Source organism: Ictalurus furcatus, chromosome 17 (assembly GCF_023375685.1).
Source record: "Ictalurus furcatus strain D&B chromosome 17, Billie_1.0, whole genome shotgun sequence".
Classification (NCBI taxonomy): domain Eukaryota; kingdom Metazoa; phylum Chordata; class Actinopteri; order Siluriformes; family Ictaluridae; genus Ictalurus; species Ictalurus furcatus.
The window spans coordinates 24,615,819-24,636,879 of NC_071271.1; the positions used below are offsets into that span (position 1 = coordinate 24,615,819).

The 21,061-nt window shown below is 38.7% G+C and overlaps 1 protein-coding gene across 2 annotated transcripts; it reads right to left on the bottom strand.

The window, feature by feature from the left end:
- Positions 1-547: 547 nt before the first annotated feature.
- postnb (periostin, osteoblast specific factor b) lies at positions 548-19,675 on the bottom strand. Of its 2 annotated transcripts, XM_053646959.1 has the most exons (22): positions 19,508-19,675; positions 18,985-19,083; positions 14,529-14,593; positions 13,690-13,847; positions 13,279-13,443; positions 13,027-13,173; positions 12,608-12,749; positions 10,660-10,872; positions 10,392-10,526; positions 8,861-9,009; positions 8,290-8,426; positions 6,611-6,741; positions 6,309-6,439; positions 5,690-5,792; positions 5,492-5,559; positions 4,575-4,620; positions 4,446-4,460; positions 4,054-4,353; positions 2,971-3,015; positions 2,272-2,334; positions 2,153-2,185; positions 548-1,203 (listed from the first exon to the last, which is right to left on the bottom strand). In XM_053646959.1, exons 1-22 carry the CDS (start codon positions 19,624-19,626, stop codon positions 1,154-1,156), a joined length of 2,514 nt encoding a protein of 837 aa, XP_053502934.1. In that variant the 5' UTR covers positions 19,627-19,675; the 3' UTR covers positions 548-1,153. The 2 variants fall into 2 exon arrangements, with proteins under 2 accessions (XP_053502934.1, XP_053502935.1); XM_053646960.1 differs by lacking the exon at positions 2,971-3,015.
- Between the last annotated feature and the right edge of the window lie 1,386 nt (positions 19,676-21,061).

Below are 21,061 nucleotides of genomic sequence, written 5' to 3' on the forward strand. Positions count from 1 at the left end.
CTGTAAATAATAACGCAATGCAATTATTTGCAAATCTCATAAACCCAGATTTTATTCACAATAGAACATAGAAGACATATCCAATGTTTAAACTCAGGGAAATGTTCCAGTCTAAGGGGAAAAATAAGGTCATTTTGAATTTGATGGCTACAACACGTCTCAGAAAAGTTGGACGGGGCAACACAGGGCTGTAAAAGTAAGTGTTAAATCCAAGTCAACAATGGAATGGCTTCAGAAGAAGATGATCAACATTTTGGAATGGTCCAGTCAGAGCCCAGATCTAAATCCTGTAGTTTGACAGATCCCCCTTAAAACATTTCTTTTTGCTTCGATTTCAATTGAATCTTAGTTCTTATGTCACATTTGAATATGGGAAAAGATCTGACATGAGTTATATTAGTGTCATTCACTGCGATTTTTACACAGGTTTGTAGACTTTTTATATCCCCTGTACATGACACGGATTCAGACAGTGGTCCTAATGTTATGCACAACCAAAACAGAAAGAAGACTGTTAATCTTCGAAAAATGAAAAATGAGTCGTTCCTTTATCAAAATCTTGCAAATCTTTATTTTTTTTTTAAAGAAAAAAATTACTGAAGATGAGCACCATAAAATCTTTGGCCATGCAGAAGTAAACCTCAACCCAACAAAATCTGGATTCATGTTCCATCTTGGTTTAAGGAGTTAACCATATGCGTAGACACATTCTGAGAAACAGATCCACTTACAGAACAAACTGAATGGAATTTGAGGTGCTTAAAAAATAAAAATAAAAAAATACACAGATGTGTGTAATTTCCACATCTTGCCTCTGACCTTTTTTTTTTTTTTTTTCCTAATAGACTGAGTGAATTTTCAGTAACAGTCTGTTCCAAATGTAACCCAACAAAAACAACAACAAAGATTAAAAAAAATAAACAAACAAACAAACAAACAAAAAAACTTAAAAAAAAAAAATATGTACATACATTGGACAGTATAATTTAATTTCTGTTTGGTTTAAACCAAGTTCCAATCGGACTCATCCAAAAGTATCTTATTAAGAGAGGCCACTTTTTTTTCTTTCTTTTTTCTTTTTTTTTTAAACAAGTGATTCCCTTGAACCCCTGATTTCTTTTAAACATTGAAGGGTCCATTTGTTTTTCCCATCTCACTTGGTCTTGGGTTGGCTGGTCATCCTGGTTCTCCTTCTGACTCCAGCTGGAAAACACAGATGGAGGAAATGACATAAGTTCATTTCTTCATCTTGCGTGCATGCGCGTGTGTGTGTGTGTGTGTGTGTGTGTGTGTGTTTAACCTAAAACAACATATTGGTGGCACCGATATTTAATATGATTCATAGGCCCTGTTCGCAAGTCGACGGATATTTTTGACTGCATTTTGGCCTGCCATCCATGAAAGTGCCATTAAAACTCACCCAGTTTTCATTGTTTTTGAAAACGTATGCTTTTTAAAATGCTGACATCGTGACGTCAGTCTGTGCAAGCCCGTTGTGGTTTTGCTATAGAAGAATTTCTTTGATCAGACTTGGGTTTAAATACGTTTATTATGCAATCCATCAGGTCCGATCAAAAGCTGAATAGTACATGGGATATTTCATTAATCAGAAAATAAGAAGTGAATATTCATGTAGCTGAAACTAGGACAAATCGATGTAACTCCAGCTTCTGGGAAATCACTGAGCACCCATTTCTCACTTGCAGTTTGTATCTTTTTCTTTCTAGCTCTAGCTTTATGAGTGTTCTATTGTTCAACCTGCAGAAGTTAAAAAAATACAGAATGTCGTACGCGAAAAGGCCAAGTACTCATAAGGCGACCTGTGTTAGAGAAGATGTTCAAGGATATGTGCGTGTGTTAGTTTGCTAAAAGATTTCCTTTATACTCTTATCAAATAACAGATGGATGTGCTGTATAGAGTCTTTGTTTTGAAAGTGTATAAAATAGTGTATCAGGATGGAGTCCGGCGGTCGCTTCGCGAACCAAATGGGCTCTTGTTATTACGGTAGTAAGAGTCTAATCTCTTTATGCCATGAAAAACCTTGAGACTCTTTTTTTGACCTTTGTTCAATGACCTATGACCTTGACTAGACTTTCAAAACCGATCTCCACTGTCCTTGAAGCCAAGATACACTCTATCCAAAGGCCTTACCTGGCACACGTCTTCCTGGCACTCGTCTTCCATCTGTAAATAAATAACTCTGATATTATGTCTTGCTCCATAACGCATGATATAGTGAGGAAAACCTCTGAAGTTTAGAAGAATCTCACCTTGAACGACCTGGGTGATTTTCTCAACGTCCGTCTCCAGATTAAAGTACTCTGTCTGAGGGCCTGTATAGGAATAAATCAGGAGTTGATAAATATAGTTATGGATGAAAGGGTTTTTATACAGGTTTTCCGAAATAAAAGGGACTGGGAGAGAAATCCGAGAAAGGAAAGAACAGAAAGGTCTTGGTACACGGCACCGGGTCTTTTTAACTTCAGAACCCCAAAATAAAAACAACACCTCAGGATTTCAATTCATAGGAATCTTAATACTTTAGGGTTAACGTTAGGGTTGCACGTCATCGTACCCCCACTTTGCTGCTTTTGTTTTTGGATCCAAACCAATGAAAATCATTATCTCTTGTTGTAATGCCTATGAATTGTACACCAGTGTTGAAGGAAGAGTGCTAAAGAAAGGATAAAGAGTTCCTAACCCCTTAAAGTCTCAGCTTATTATTCACGGATTGACCTCAAAGCATACTGTTGAGTTTTACCATGAATTATTTGCTAACTGCTGTAAAACTAAGGAAAGTATGCAGTTATGAGAGGTATAATTGTAAATCTGCATGCTGGGATTTTAAGGGGTCGATGGTAAAAGTTTACAAGAGGAAAACAGCGTTAAGAAGAGGGTGAAATCTTTCTAGCACTAGCCCTAGTATGAAAGCATGCATTAAAGAAGTTGTGCTCGGGACATCGCACTACCATTGTGCTCCGTATCGGCAAAGCTGCTGAATAAGATCTCAGGACCTGTTGATGCAGAACATTGAGCATGGTTAATTGCGTCCATGCTCCCAAAGCACACCAGAAGCGCTAAATGATGACGTTACCAAAGTATAAATTCTTGGGTTTTGGTTGGTGTAACCTGTTTAATCTTGGTTAACCAAACTTGGCTTTCTCCTCATCTACAGCTTGAATGGTTATACAAGAGGACATAAACAATTTAGAAATTTGGGGCCATTGTGGGTTTTGAAACTATGAATCTACGTCACCTTTTAATCCATAATTCTTGTTAAATGCATATTACCCAAGGGCCTCGTTTATCAAGCAGGGTACGGATGACTTTCGCAGGAGAGTTTAAACGCAAGAGTGTGGTATTCGTGAAAATCCAATTCGTTTGTTAAAACATTTGTATCCTACAAGAGCTCCAGGGTTTGTATACATTTACATTCCTCAATACTGAAATCTTATATTTGGCAATGAGTTACTTCAATTTTATAAACCGATGACACTGTATTACACACCATCATTCATTCATTCACTCACTCATTCATCTATTTAGGTACCGTTTAATTCTGGTCGTTGTAAAACAATCCAAATCATCAATAAATTAAGGCAAATAAGACTAGCCGTTCGGGTAGGACAGATGTAACGCCGCCCTATAAAAGGATTAAGAGTCAGTGTGTCTATATGGTAGCTGAGAAGCTGCATTTAGCTGAGATTTAGCACATGCCACATTTAGGAGGCACTCTTTCGCCATTTAGTCCTCATTCTGCCTTTTCCTCTCTGTGAACTTTGTCTTTAATGCAGATTTGTGGTCGGCAGTAATTGCAAACCAGCTGTGCCATGAACGTGCTTCGTAATTTGCAAGTGTTCGGCATTGATCAGCATTCTGTTTACACGTCAGTACAAAGATTGACAAAGCTTGGTAATTATAGCAGTCATTTTTTTAGTTCAGTTTTGTGCATGAAAACATTTATATATAACTTTACAATAAATAAATAAATAAATAAATAAATAAAATAAATCAACATTCTTCTATTGAATCACATAGAAATGGAATTTTACCTTCAATAACTTTGGTAAGAGATGGCGCCCCTTCGATGACCCTTGTGACCTTGGTGAAGGTCGGGTCTCCCTCAATGACTCGGGTGACATGGGTCAGGCTTGGTTCTCCCTCGATGACCCTTGTGACCTTGGTGAAGGTCGGGTCTCCCTCAATGACCCTGGTGACATGGGTCAGGCTTGGGTCTCCCTCGATGACTCTCGTCACCTTAGTAACGCTTGGTGCTCCCTCAATAACACGTGTAACTTTAGTAACAGAGGGTTGTCCCTGAACAACTCGGGTCACTTTGGTGACTTCGGGAACTGCGATGGAATTTGTGTAAGTGACAAAAAAAATAAGAACTTTAGATTTGATGCAAATGCATGCTTCAACAGTGATCACCGGCGTGCAATACCTGTGATGACTCTCTCTGAAAAAGAATAAAAATAAAGCATTTTGAGAAAACACCCAGAACTTTGTTCGTATTATCCGACAGCTTAAATACAACGAGGTCCACTGATGGAATTTGTTTACCAGAACTTACTCATGAATGTCAGTGGAATCTCCTGAAATCTGTAGCCTGATACATACTGTGTAAAAGGAAATAATACATTCATGAGTAATCTGTACACGTTTGAAATAAACCTCTGTACCTCACTCACATATTATTAGCGTAAATACCAATTAAAAGACAGTGGTATAATAACAAATTTATAATAGTGTAATAACAACCTCACATTATGACGTCAAACTCTTGCTTTATACAATCATGTCATGCATGTAATCAACTACTTAAACATTTATACAAGATTATATTAGGCATTATAAACTGTAATGGATGTTAGACATTAGAAATCCATGTACAATGTTTTACAAGGATAACCTGCAAAGTTTCTACCGGAATTACCCCTGTAATCAAGTATAAGTTCACTGTGAGGAGATTTATTGAGTATTTTTGTAAGGAGTCTCCAGTGTCAGCAAAAAAAATCTCTATGATGGTGACCTTTGTGGTTCTTCAGTAATATGAGAAGCTTCTATTTTCTGTATTATTAACATCAAGAGCGAGCTGTTCATTGCTGTTTTCCTTAAGCATTAACAGGAAGTGCCTCGATTTGTGGATGTTGCGCAACATTCAAAGCGTGAAAATAAAAATTAAAAAAAAATAAAAAGCATACAACTTGTCATTCTTTATTGCAGCCATTCCTGTGCTGGAAGAGGAATAAAAGACTTTAGGCCATGCTGTTATTGGAAATTAATCAGCTTCAGGGTGATGACAGTTGGCCCATTTCACACCACACCACACCACACCACACCACACCACACCGTTTGCTGATTATTTTCCTATAACAGCACAAGCTTAGAACGTTTTATTCCTTACTTCATATATGGCAATAGCCGTACATGAGATTTCCATATAAGGGTGCATACATGTTTTTATTTTTATCGCATAAATATTGGTACCTTGATCTGGATGTACTTGATGAACCTTCTGAGCAGTGAGAGGAATTCCTGGTTTCCAACAGGAACATCTGTAAAAAAAAAAAAAAAAAAAGGTTTTTAGATGAAATCCGTCGAGGATTGAAAGTTGCTGGAGCCTTTGTTTATTTTTGAATGCTATTGTATGTACTATTATGTAGCATGGAGTGTTATATTCCACACCTTCAGGGTACAGAAGGCTCTTGCTGATGTGAATGACTCCGTTTGAAGCCATGAGATCGGACTTGGGAACTTGCACAGAGTTCACCTGCACGCCGTCATTCCCCTGGGAGAAAGTATTCATTAAACCGGCGTAGTGAAATAATTCACGTCATTTCAAAACGAAAAGGAATTCACAAATGTGTTTGTGTTTGTATGAAACTGGAATCGACTTCTGTATATTTATTTTGTGTCGAGTCATTTTCACACGTATTATCTTAGATTACCTTTCCGAGTCTCAAATATTTAAATAGTTCATTCTACTGTAGTACACCATATTGCCCTGTAGGTCATTTCACCTTAAAAAGTGTACGAATATTATATTTATTCCTTTTAAACCTGAGAAAAGGATAAAAAGCTTTGCAAGTAGAAACAGTAGTCTATTGTAATATCCTGTGTGAAACAGTGTTGGCATGTATGATCAAGTAATCCTCACCCTCCCATAAAACCTACAGAGTTGTTAAACTTTTGAACCTCATTCATTTAAAATCAATCTATTCATACACCTTTAGTAACGCCTGCAGGGGTATTAACAGGCATGAACCAGTGAAGAGGGGACTGTCAGGGGTTTTTAAACACTTACAAACAAGACTTTGAGGTAACTGCCCTGGAGAGATTTGAGCAGATTAGTGACTCCGGACTCCAAGCCTCCGCCAATGAAGATGCCTTTGCTGAAGTGGTAGAGCAGGATGGTTCTGAGGGCATTGGGATCACCTGATCACAAAAAATAGAAGTGATGCGTACGAGTTAAATACCCTGGTCCTGTAGTACCCCTATCTTGAATATGTCCTTTCTGCCCTGACACACCAGAAACATCTCAGGTTCTACAGAACAATCGTTGGAAACCTCTGGCGTTATATAAGAGAGCGAACATCTGAGACTTACTCTTCAGAATGGAGATTTCTCTCTCAGTGAGTCCAGCAAGAGCCTCATCGCTTGGGGCAAACAAGGTGAAATCTCCCTCCTGCTTCAGCAAATCAGTCAGACCAGCTGCCTCCATCAGAGACAAAAAGATCCTGCAACCATGAAGATCACAAGTTCAAATGTAGATCTTAATTCTCATTATTTCGACTGCAGTAAAATCATTCGATACGTCCGATTTTGAAACTGTACAGCAACCCCTCGGGTGACCGCCAAAGACACGCTTCTAAAACTGCCACCGCACTGTCTGAAATATAATCCGAGAGGAGGAGCTTTCTGAATTGACAGGCAACATGATGAACAGCAAGTATAGACGCCTCGTTGCCACACAATTTTTTTCCCCTCAACCATTTACAGAGTCTGGGGCTCTGCATATACCAGCGGTTTTCCTCTGAGCAGAAGTTTTACTGAAGAATGTTAGATAAACTTGTTCAAATATTTAATATGTATATATATATTTTTTAAAACTGACTGTCATAAAATCCACTGGCCCCATCTTTAAAATACCAAAATGCTATACACCTCTTGACATTTCTCAGTGAGGTCATATTCCTTTCTAGAAATAAAAGACGGATCGGATTGGCTGATGGTTGCATATATACCCGTCAAAAATTTGGACATACCTGTCCATAAGAGTTTTCTTCATGTTTATATTTTCTTACTATTTTAGAATAATGATGAAGACATCAGCACTATGTAACACATATGGGATTAATGTAGTGACCAGGAAAATAACTTTATTTTTAAGAACCAGGTTTACTAGTCTTATATTTGATTTATTGCGTTTTTATAATAGGAAATACTAAATAAATCTGATATGTTAACTTGTTGAGATGTCATGTTTTTTTTGTTTGTTTGTTTGTTTGTTTGTTTGTTTGTTTTGCAGTCTGGCTTCAAGAACTGGTGAAATACAATATAGTCATGGTTTCTTAAAGTTTAGGTGTCATAATATATTCTACATGTAAGTAAGGAAAATAATATATTTTGGCCGGATTTCAATCACATCAACATACACTGCGGTTTTCAAAGACTGCCTCTCTCTTTCTCTGACACATACACAGTGTGTTTCAGGAAAATTTACAGCCGAAGTACTTCTCAAAATCTCACAAAATGACCAGAAACTAGCCCTAAAATATGGGCATTGGATAAGGAAAATGTCAGCCTCTGCATGGAAAAGGAGTTCACCATGGTGAGCACACACTTCTTTGCAGTATCAGCAGTTCACCATGCACAGCTCCATAAATACTTTTTCCCTCTCCAAATCTTTGCAGTAAACCTACAACAGAAATCTTGTACCTAGTAGATGCAGTCTGTATTTCACTTACTCTTTGTTTTCCCCTTTGTCATGAGCAATGTTCACAGAAATTTATTAGACTTAACTCTGATCACTTGCTTCGAAATGAGACCTTGGCAACTGTGGACTATTTATAAATGAACCCAATAAGCAATGCACCCAATGGACTTTCTTTTCCACACACAACCTTGTTCCAAATCTACCCCTATGTGGTATAAAAACATGACCAGGGTTGCCATGCTTGCATATATGAAGAAAACTCTTTGAATGGGCGTGTCCGGACTTTTTACCGCGAATGAAAATCCTACCCAAAAAAAGAAAAGCACTGAATTGAATATCTGTCTCTTACCTGAAGCCTCCATGTTCAGTCAGCAATTGGAACATGTTGGATTCAGCTGGTTTGATCAGAGTCTTCATGAGATGGAGCGCGCCGTTGGTTCCCTCTTTGCTTCCTCGAATCAAGCAGGCGTTCTCAATGCAGACAGCCTTTCGAGACACATAAGTCATTTGAACTCTGGAATATAGGCACTGGAGTATGTGATATATCTCTGTAATTTCTTTTGTCCTTGTCGCATTACCAGCTTGTGCATTCAATATTGTGATTTTTTTACACGATTGGCTGCTTGTTTTGGTTTTTATTGCTCCATTTTCCAATATTTAGCTTAACTGGTAATTGCCGATTATTGGCAATTTTATAAAGAACATAACTGTTTAGGTTTATAATGACGTTAAATCATAATAGGCAAGTAGGCGGACCTGGGACATGTATGGATTTGTTTCTGTAGCCAGAGAATGCAAACAATGATTTCAACACAACCCTGAAATTTCACATCTCTTAAAACAAAGCAAACAAGTGAAAACGTTTTGATGAAGTTCTTCCCTGCTACCGTGCTGTGGTTGGTGTAACTGTCGAGACTCACTGTGCGGTAGATGAACACCCTGAGAAATTTTCCTCCCAGAGTCTCCAGGCGCTGGCCATTAAACAGCTGACTCAACACAATCTTCTTCTTCAGAATGTGGTTTTCCAGAATGACTCTCAGGATACTCTGGTCCATGGACATGACCTCATCTATGGCAAACATCAGCAAGAAGAAAGTCTGAGTTTCAGGAAATTTATTTCACTGCACTGTGACACTCTTATAGGATGTATACGGTCTTCTGCAAATTGTTAATAATTTTGGTTTAGTGACTGCACCTTTTTTTATTTATTTTTTTTTTTTTAAAAAATTGAAAGTAATTATGTTTATTTATTTATTTATTTATTTATTTATTTTTAATTCCGTGTAATGTTTTAGATTCTGTATTGTGATTTGCACTAATTCTTTAGTCCTACAGGAATTTATTTCTTTACTTTTTTGGCTACTGAATTATATTTTTCAAAATGGGTCTGCATTTATTTTCCAGTAGAAGACTTCCTACTCTTTGTTTCTGACCTTTTGTGGTCGCAATTTTTCATCCTGTACCAACTTTTAATTTCACTGGCTAAATAACTGCAAAATTGCAATAACATTTTAATTGGTTGAACGGCCGTTCTGACGAAATCCCATACCGGGATAAAGAAACAGACGTGTTTGAATCCAAAAATTCTAGAGGACCGACCGATCAAGAAATTTCATTGCCTCATTTCATTTTTTTTTTTCTCCCTTTGGTATGCATATTCTCAGACAGCATTTTCACTCATAGTTGCCTGGAGCATCGTCCTTCTTAATTATCTGCTCCATAAATAAGATAAATTACCCTTTAAGGACAAACAACAATGTTTCCACACACTCTTAATCAGAAATACTGTACATTTATATGGAAGTGTGAAATGAACCAGATGTACCACTTGGGTGGTCTATAGGTTTATTTCTGGGGAAGGACGCTGTGTGATGATTATCTGATTAAATGAAATTATGTCCAATTATGTCCACTGAAACATGTACGTTCACTTTTACAAGGAAAAAAGTTCTCTTTTACTATCTGTATATTCTCTAGTCTGTGTCTGTAAGGATTCTTGGCATCAGGTAATTATTGTGATGATATCCTGGAGCCTGTTTGGGATTCCATGTCATTATGTGATTTAATGGTCCATATAATAAATGTCAATGCACTACTAGTCCACGTGTTGGTCATTTAATCCCACGTTTATCATTAAATCAATCTAAAATATTACGGATAGAAGGCATATTACTATTTTACTACCACGTCAACTAATAGCATATCCTCATTATAACTTCATTAGAACTTGGTTTTCTATACTCATGCAGAAAAAAAAAAAAATTACACACTTGATGTTTCATGAGCAGCAGCAATAGGAGTGAAAGAAAAAGAAAAAAAATAGAGTGTGCCAAGAATGAGAAAGTTTGATTGAAACAGAACATTAAAGCAAAAATTCAGCGAGAATTATTGACACAGTCAAATCCTGCCAAAAGTGATTGCCGCATCAGGAATTCATTTAGAGTAACGTACCGCTGAAGGCTGCGTTGATGGGAGCTAGCAGTGTGTACTCGGCCTTCGGTCTCATGGATGCTGCCAGACCCAATTCTGACACCATATCACCGAAGGTGGACTGTGACTGGCCAACCAGCTCCAGCACCTGCTTAGCTTGTGGGGAAAAGTGCCAACTGGGATGTTCAGAATTTAGTTCATGAGACATTTGCAGAATGTGCTAATTAGCTGTTAAAATCATTTAAATATTTGAAAAAAATTAGAACCGGATATATAAGATGCAGCTAACCTGAGTCGGGCATGAGCACCTGGTCAATCAGGTGGATAACTCCATTACTGGTCACAATGTCCTTCTTCAGCACCATCCTGACGCCGTTAACAGTGAGGCTGTCTCCATCACAGCCAATCTCAATGTTGCTGCCCTCCACAGTCTCATATGCGGTGCCACTCATTATGGCCTCTGAGCACTGGACAGAGTCCAAGAGGTGGTAATTGAACAGGGCTGTGGAAGAGAATGGAACTGCATTTGAGGACACTTTTAGTAGCTCTAGAAGTGATTTAAGAACCAAAATATAGATTTTGTTATCGCTGTAAACCAATTAATGGATATTAGGGATGTAACTGAACACCAATATGTTATCTGGAATGAACAGATCATGTGTATAGAAGCCATACTATTCTTTCTTTATTGGTTTGCCAGAAAGGTTCCTAGGACATCTGATTGAGAGTAGGATTATAATAAAAACTTAGCATGATTGGGATATAGGGCAGTGGTAGCTCAGTGGTTAAGACAGAGTTTGAATCCCAGCACCACCAACCTGCCACTGCTGGGCCCTTGAGCAAGGCCCTTAACTCTCAATTGCTCAGTTGTGTATATATATATATATATAAATAAATAAAAAATGACATGAATGTAAGTCGCTCTGGAGAAGGGCATCTGCTAAATGCCTTGAATGTAAATGTACTTTTATGGTTCCATGAGGGAACAGTCACAGCTGTCATGCACATATCTAGTTGAGACAAATCATGAACTTGAGTGAGGTAGCCGAGGAACTGTCAGAGCCTGAATTCACACATCATGCTGACATTCTACCTCTGGGTATTTTCCCCAGTGTTTTTCAGTGTTTCCAGGGGAATACTCGTAGGGTTCATGTGTGCTTAACGCTTCAGGTTTAGGCCACACCCACTTTAAGTTTAAATTCGAATTGAGCCTAGTGTTGATGTTTTACACCCCTATTTGAGATCAAATTTTGGTTGATCTTTTGTTGATAAATACGTAACATCATGGATTGTTTTAGTAGTTGTCTTCTCGGTATTTTTCTCTCTCCTGTAATATTTTCTTTCCATGAACAAACCTCCCAAACTCACTATGATGTAATTTGTATCTCCACCAGGTAGTAAATGCACCACAATGAACCAGAGTCTCCCTAAGAGCCCTTGGAAGTCTTGAGAATAGGCCTGTCAACAACTCCGCACCATTCCCCTTCAAGTGGAGGACACGTTCAAATGGCTGTCAAATGGATGATGAGGGACTGTTGAAAATGCAAGAATCTGGACACTGCCTATTGGATAGTAAAATCAGCAGCTGTTTCCTGCTTCACTGCACTTGGCACTGAGCAGAGATTGCATTGCTCATTTTGCCTCATTTGATCTTTCTCTACGGCCTACAGTTCACATTGGAGCTATGTTGGGGGAAAAAACATGCACCGTTTGGGCCGTGAACATTCCTTTGGACAGTCGCCCCATTGCAAAGACATTAAATTAAGAGATTAGTATATGAAGAGAGAATATTTCTTTACTTGAGCAACAGCTGAAGAAATAGTCTTGAAGTCCAATGCAAATAAGAGTGCATGACCATATTTCTCACCAAGGTGCTTCAAATAAAACAATAACTCAATCTAATTGTCAGTGCAAACTTAAATGTGGCTTTGCTGCTGTTTGCGAACTGGCTGAGAATTCCCAGTGCGCAGAACAGGCTAGTGTCACCATCTGTTTAGAATGGGGATGAAAAAAAAGATGATTGATGTAATATCCAGCACTCTTGATTCACTCAGATCAGCAAACATGTCCTGTGGGAGTCATCACACTGTTTTCCTTCAGCTTGTACCTCATTAAAAAGGAATAAAGTACCACAGTGTGCAAAGGCCATCTATACACAGACTTGTTTTTTTTGCCGTCCAGGCTTTGTTGGAAAAGTAATTCCCAGGATGTAAAAGCATTCTAGAACACCAATTTACCTTGGAGGGCACCTTTGTTACCCATGAGTCTCTCTATTACTTCGTTGTCCAGCTTAGAAAAGGCATCATTGGTGGGAGCAAACAGAGTGAAGTGGCCAGGCTTGCCCAACTTCTCCAACAAGCCAGCGTTAGAAGCCACAGTCTAAAACAAAGCCAAAGACAAATAATATTTAGTCAATCTTACTCCTTAAGAAGGAAAAATATAAAATCCGATGCAGTATAGTAAGATCTCTGCTGAACGGGTTCGTCGGTGGTTCTTCGTATAGTCAGTGATTGAAACTTTCTGAACAGGGACTCCATAGAACCAAAATGGGAAAGACTTTATTGTAAAAAAAATTTTTATCAATCCGTTCAAGAACCCTTCTCTCGAGTGTATATAGACGTTTTCTGCTGATTGTGATGAAGAAACAGTCACTTACGTTCAGAGAAGACAGATCATCCTCAACATCAAGCACATCCTGAATGGTGTTGCTAACAGCAGTGATAACACGATCGATGACATGCACCACACCATTGGTGGCAACCTGGTTCCCGTGAATGATCCGGGCACAGTTGACAGTCACCACCTGAACAACAGAGAAGGAATGAAGCACTTCATACTCCATATTTAGTGAACCAATTGATCAATTGACTTTGTTATATCCTTTTAAAGAAGTCTCTAAAACACCTACCCCATTGGGATAGTGGTTGATGAAGAGAGTAAGGTCATTGTACATAGACTTGACGGTGAGTCCATTCTTCAGGTCTTTGGTGAGGAGGCGCTTGTTAGCCATATGGTAGTGCAGAGCATTGTACAGCTCAATGTTGACATTGCTCACCAAAGCACCCCTCACTTCCTGGAGAGAGAAAAGAAGAAATCATTGTTAAGGAACCACATTGATAACAGGTCGTACTTTGGCTTGGATTCAACCTAATAACTTAATAAATTGGGAGATTTAAGGATTTTCATTAAATTCAGAAAATGTCAAGCTGATAACTGAAGGAACAAGCCACTGGACATTCCAACTGGATTTCATCCCTGTTTTAAAACCTTGTGGTTTTAAACAGGACTTATAGTAAAGAGGTCAGTATACTGGTAATACCGTATCTAAAAGATCCCAAGCTTCATTACTGGGGGCAAAGAAGGTGTAAGATCCCGGTCCTTCAATCTCCTCCCTCAGTTTGGACAAGGCCGAGTACTGCTGAGTGGTGATTGCATTAACCAAATCGAGGGTGCCGTACACATGGTCAATGGGAGCAACTGTGGAGAAAACGGACGTATATGCATTACAGCTCTATTTCTTCACATTGGCCAGATTCATGTCTTTCCTGAGCATAATGAAATGATATAAAATGCATCAATACATCCATAGATTATTTGGCTGAGTAAGGAATAAGCAGTTGGTGACGTGCAGTTTATAGGGAAATAATCATGACGTGGAGGTGTGATGCAGAGACCTATTACCACCCTGAAGTCAATTAGTCAATTAGAGACAAATTAGTTTGTGTTATCACTTGCATTATAGCAGCTATAAACAGTCATTCCCTCAACAGTCTCTCTTTTTGTCGCTCCCTTGCTAAAGAGAGGCTGAAATGTCAAAATCCTGATGACGGTTCTCTGGTGGAAAACTTACCGGCCGTTACAACACGCTGATACCTGATATTCCTTCCATAAATGTTATACAGACGTCTCCTTACAGAACACTTTGATTTGACATTTTTTCTTCGTTAACTAGCACCATTTTTAAATCGGCTTACTTTTATACTTATTGTCTCGAGTGCCCGCCATACAAGTCGAGTGCATTCATATAAACCTTAGCACTACTGCCAGTGAAAATTAAATCAACACCTTCTGACCAATCAGATTCAAGAATTTAACAGTGGTGTAAGATGTATCATTACAGGCTAAGAGGTTGTGTTTATATCAACTAAAGCTGCTTACCAGCAGGACAGCCACGCATACCGTCCAACTTCATGTATCCTGGGCAGCACTCATAGACTACAGTACTACAAAAGAAGAAATAAAGACCCTTTAATTGTGCAACCTCTTTCCTGTAAATTCATCATATTGCAGCAAAAAGCCCTGAAGCGTAATCCCATTACATTACAGACTCTATAAACTAGCGGAATAAGCTTTATGGACACTTCGGCATGTTCCGTGTTTCTGAATATGCTGTCCATCAACCGTCAACTCTGTATAATTATAGAAATATGACCCGTGGCTCTGTGGTTTGAGCAAGTATGCCAGACTAGCATTACTTTTCACGCAACAGTTCTTTGAAGCAACACATTTATCCCGCTCTAGCATTTTAGCCAATGTGGTTAACAACAGGGGTAGTGTTTATTTAATTAATTTATTTATTTTTGCCATTGTGTTCTAAAATCAAATTTCCAACCAAAGGAAACATTGGTTTGGAAGTCAGATTGCTAGGTAGAATGCCAGGAAGAAGAAGAAAAAAAAAAGGCGAATTGTCATGATAGCACCAAAGGGGCTTGGAAATACACTTCCCATCAACCCCAGCATGTCACATGTTTTCAATCACTCGCACCTGTGTCTCGTTTCACCATGATTAGCGCTAATATATGAGTTCCTGGTTTTCTCCGTCTCACAAGCTTGTTTTGTTATGTTCGTGTGTTGCCATGTCTTTATTCTGCATGATTTGCCTTGTATCTTCTGTTCAGGATTATAGTGGTTGTTTTTGGTGTTTGGGTTATTTGTTTGCACTTTGTATAATAAAAATCTGCATTCATAATCTTTTCTACATATCCTCTTGACATTAATATTCAATATAAACCAACCCTTGCTTAGAATTAGCCTGCTGTAATTGTGTATATTGCTTGCGATAGCTTTTCCATCCATCCATCCATCCATTTTCTATACCGCTTGTCCTTTAGGGTCACGGGGAACCTGGAGCCTATCCCAGGAGGCATGGGTCATAATGCGGGGTACACCCTGGACAGGGTGCCAATCTATCACAGGGCACAATCATACACCCATTCATATACTACGGACACTTTGGACACGCCAATCAGCCTATCATGCATGTCTTTGGACTGGGGGAGGAAACCGGAGTACCCGGAGGAAACCCCCGCAGCACGGGGAGAACATGCAAACTCCACACACACAGTGGCAGTGGCGGGAATCGAACCCCAAAGATATTTTGACATCCCTATTACTTTGTCTAGCCCAGCTTTTACAGTTTTTTTCCCCCCCTTGATATACAGCAACTATAAACAGTTGTTCCCTTTCTCTTTTATTCACTCTCTCAAACATTATAAGACAAACACCTTTTTAAAACTAAAAAATAATTAGTTCGAATTAATGAAAAAAAAAAAAAAAACAACAACTTGTCATGTTACAGAGAAACCAGAAAGCACAAACTCCATTAAATGTAACAAACATTATCAAGTGTTCAAAGAAATGTTACAAGAACGACTTCTAACAAAAAAAAAAACCTCACCATATCAATGCTTACATGTTTTTCTTTGTTAAATACTCCACTATACAAGTCCCTGTGAATGAGCTGCTACTATAGAAGCATTAACATATGAGAACATAAGGGGTATAGTGTGTGTGTGTGTGTGTGTGTGTGTGTGTGTGTGTGTGTGTGTGTGTGTGTGCACGGGGGTCGTAGGAGGTGAGGGTTAGTGGGCTGCAGTTCTGGAAAGTCCCCACATCTGTAAATGATTCCATATGTTTCCTCAGGCTGGGTGTTGGAACACCTGGCTAGACGAAAGCATACAAGCCAACCTGGAAAAAGCTCCATTGATGGCCTGTGTCTAAGAGACAAAGTGGAAACCAAGGAGTCCTTTCATGAAGAACACCAATAATGAGTTGAGAAGAGATTGGTGAGCAGTTCAAAGAGGAACCAGAAGCAACAGACGGGAATCGGGCAACATTTATTCTTATTTTTGTTGTTGTCTGGGAACAAGAGCACCGAAGTCATGGCAGAGTACCAGCCTTCACTGTGGAAAGAGCTTTGTAGCACAGAAATCAGGGAGGAAGGAAAGCGGCTCAGTGATGAGATCACTGCAGTATCTGTTACGCTTCTAGGCGACTTGCCAAAAGAAAACAAGACTGTTTTAAACATCTCTCCCATGCAAGGAGGAAGGCCTGACTCTGTTGTTTTGATAACCTGTAGGATTTTTGTCACAGCTACACTTAAGAGTTTCCTTATTAGATTTTATTTTTATTTTTTTGTCAGTAATGGAAGCAGTGGTTATTCTTCATTTAATTACAGAAAGTATTAAAGTGAAATATTCTATGCACATGTCAAAATATTTAGGACGGTTACCAAACGGTTTGTGCATTTATTCTTGGGTCACTGGAACCCACACGCTGATCTAAAGCTAGATGAATGAACTATCTGAGAAGTCTAGAAAGGTACTTTCTATTAGGATGGTTGGCAACCATTGAAGTACGCTCAGAAAGTTTTCCAACTTCAAAAAAGCTCCACGGGTGGTCTTTTTGCCAGCTAAGAATCCTTAATTCTCCAAATCTTTAACGGACCCTTGAAGAACCATTTTTCTTCTAGGTAAATGTGTGGTACAAAAGTCCAAATTATTGGTACTTATTTCCTAGAACCTAGAACCTGTCAGGTATTTAATATTTAGCTCATGGTTCTTGGTGAGTTCTTAGAAAACAAGAGGTTTTTCAAGAGTTATTTAATGGTTCATTGGATAGTTAAGGGTTCTTAGCCTCCTAGAACCCTTTATAGGGAAACAGTCGTAGAGTTTTTACATAGAAAGTTAAGGGGTACCCCCAGAGGACCAACGAAAGAACCCTTAAGGGTTTCCTTTCTTGTACTTCAGTGGTTTCCAACCCTCCTAATAGTAAGTACGTTCTTAAAAAACTTAACAGCTTCCTTAAAGGTTATTTGAAGAGTTAAGGGATCTAGCATTATAAAGGGATTCTATGTTGAACTCAAAACCATTAAAATATTGTATAATAGGGTTCTACTTCAGACTTCCAAGGATTTATCCAGAAGGACAAAATGTTCTAAAATTAGTCACCAACTCTCTTGATATAGAGGACCTTCCTACTCATGAAGTAAAATAGGTTCTTTAAAGGTTCTTTGAATAGTTAAAGAATCTAGATTTTTTTTTTTCTCTGAAAGAGAAACTATGTGTTGCAGGGTTCTACATCAAAACGTTACGAAGTCCCCCAGACAGACAAACCAAAGAATGCGTTAGGGTGCTAGGAGGAATCTTTGTTTTAAGGTCTAACCTTAAAATCTAATCCAACTCATTAGCATTGTCTGAAGATTGCTAATTAGGTAGACCAAATATGTTAAATGGGGAATGAAACTAATCTACAAAACAGGAACCCTGTAGGTGCTGCTGTACAGTAGTATTACAACAAAGCTGGATCATGTTCAGCTCTGGAGGAACTCTCCACATAAGGGGAATATTCATAATCGAGTTGTGGACACAGATGCGGTTATTTCCGCTGTTAAAAGAAGGGTTGCTGAGTATACAGAAAAAGACCAGCGGAGAAGCTGTAGAACATCTGAAGCTGATGAGAACGTCTGGTCTGGCAGAGCTCCACGTTTGAGGAGCGGCGCCGAGGCAAGACCAAGAGCTCTGGGGGAGCCGGAATCCTGGTTCTTTGCGGCCAGTTTGCTTCATGGCACGTGAGGTTGTCTCTCTTTCAGTAACCCATAACTACCCCCTCCCCCCAACCCCCTCCTCCTCGTTTCCAGCCATGGAAAAAGAAATGGAAACCAGAAGCATCATAGACTCGACATGACCCAATATTTGTGGGCCAAAAACCAGAACCGATCAAAGAGTCATCATGAGAAAATGTCATGATGGCTGGAACAGGAACGCTTTGCAATAATGGACTTGATTATGCTTTTCCTTTTCATCATTTTGGTACAGTTGGTGTTTTTGAGAAGTTTGCCAATCAGCTTACTGTATCAGAGATGCTTCCCAAACACCTACTTGGTAATAAAAAGCCAATGCTGTGGTTAGAGATATATATATATATATAAGTTTACATTCACATCTAGCAACCAGATGTGCGCTTTTCCTGTGGGTGGAAATTTAAGGTGAGCTGTTTGAACATAGCCCCAATGCTCCAAGCCAGTGGTGTGGTTTGTTTTAATCATTAGCAGCAAGTCCTGTTCTCATTCCTCTCACCGTTATACTAATTAACACTTACTGATAACATCGCACATCATTTAATATTAGTAGATATTTCATCTAGTTCTCAGATCATAACGGTAATAAAAACGTCGTCCTAGGTTTCATGAAAGTCATGAGTGTGCTTGAATCCCCAGCTCTTTATTGCAGTATGAAAACAACTGGTCTGCTGGAACCTTTAACCTTTGACCCATGGAAAGTTCCAGCAGACATGTTTTACAGGCCCAACGAGTTATAAAAATCGTCCCACTTACGCTTTCTTTCCACAGATGGCTCCTTGGTACCAATTACGGCAAGTACTGAAGTACTTCTTCTTGGTTCCCAACACATGCTGGAGTGCGCACACATTCGGTCTGAGCGGAAATGACAAAGGAAAGATTCAATATTGAGGCAAACCACTACAATAGATGCATTATGAACGCATGAAATACGTGGATGCGTTCATTAAAATTATTTTACTTTGATAAGGTACAGCATTCACATTAAAAGGCTTATACACTGCAAGCGAATTTTGGAACATGAATTCCATGCATCATGAGATAATGTCGTTAAAAAGGAACATTACTGCAATATGTAAAGTTAATAAAATGAGACAAAAGTGCAAAAATATGAAGAGAAAATGCAAAAATATACTTTTTATTCATGAATGAATGCACGAAAATAAAAACTACTAATCACTACATACATCTTATTAATGTTACATTTTTTAAAAAAAAATTTTTAAAAAAGAAAGAAAAAAGAAACAAAGCTTAAAGATGAATGATAATCAGTTCTTACCCTTCTTTCTTTGCTCTTATGCGGCTGTGGCTCACTATTTTATCATAAGCAGAGGAATCTACCTGGTCAAAGGTAGAAAGCGCAAAGAGTGCAAAGACAGCTGCAAAAAGGAGCTTCATCCTGACACCTCCTTTAGAGGGAGCTCAGACAGAGAAGTGGTTTCAGCCGGGAGAAGAGGCGCTTATATAGTCTGGCTCAGCGTGACTCCACCAGCCTCCCCTGTTCTCCAGAGAGCCTTTTGGAGCTCACGCTCACCTATGAGTTTATAATATGTCGTGCCCTGAGGAGAGGGCTGACAAGAATGAACACGGGGTGGAGGTTGTCAGAATTTTGATGGGATTTGCCCAAAAACTTATACCTTGGGGAAATGAATTGTGGGGGGTTTTTTTGTTTGTTTTTTTGGGGGTTTTTTTTTAGAGCCAGTTTATCTTCACTAAGGCTAAATGGGATAAAATTAGATTTATGGAGTAAAAAAGAAAAACCCCACACTTTTTTCTTTATTTTCTTCTAAGATTTGTACTTCTTTTTCGTTTAACTCCATTAGAAATGATTGCTCGTGATTAAAGAGGTCGACGGTCATTCCAAGAAATGCAAATGGATATTCGTAATAACATATTACGAGTTTGTTTGTGTTCCATCAATCTTTTTGTGGCCACTGAAAAAGAGCTTCTCTTGATCTGCCAGCTTGGCACTGTTTCATTCACACTGTTCATTTTTGCCAGGAAAATAGATGACAGTCCCGTCACCCGTCAACCCCCCCCCCCCCCCCAACCCCCCCCCCCCCCCCCCAAAAGAAAATCTGTCCTTTTGGCACTGTGTTGAAACCCTCCATGCAAATATCGAGCAGAAGCAGGAGTGAGATTGACTCCTGTAAGCGCAATGCTGCGGCGGTTGAGACGAAATCCTTGCGTAAGATGAAAATCTGTTTACCAGACGTCAGCATGTGATGGAGAGAGGAGCTTGAGATCGGTTTGGATCCTGAGAAGCGTGAGGATGGAGGATTGTAGGTGAGATGGGAGGCTTAAACTAGCGGCTCCCTCTTGTGGCAAAGTTTTGGTAAGGTTTCCAGCCACGAGCGTGAGTGACGAGGGAAAGAACAATAAAACCAAGAAGTACACGGTTTTAAACGTAGGCAGTAAAACTGTCCATCTATAAAAAGTTATTTTTTATTATTATTTTTAATACTTCAGGTTTCATTTATGTTACATGCAATTCATTTATTTTCAAATGTTTATTTGGTTTTTTTTTTTACAGGTTTATTTTTTTAACTTATACTAATTATCAGTTCATTTTCAGACATGTAGGATTTCACAGATGGTGCATATGTTTATTTTGCATATTTTCCCATCATATCATTCACATGTTCTGATTCATGTATTTTGTGTTATTTGTTATGTTAAACAATCACATACAGAGCATACATTGTACATTTTCATATTTTTTTTGACATCATCGTTCTTTTTTTTAAACATGATTCATGATCTATTTCCAGACACGTACAGGGCATTTGCTTTTATTTTCCACATTTAAATTTATTTTCACATGCTATTTCTT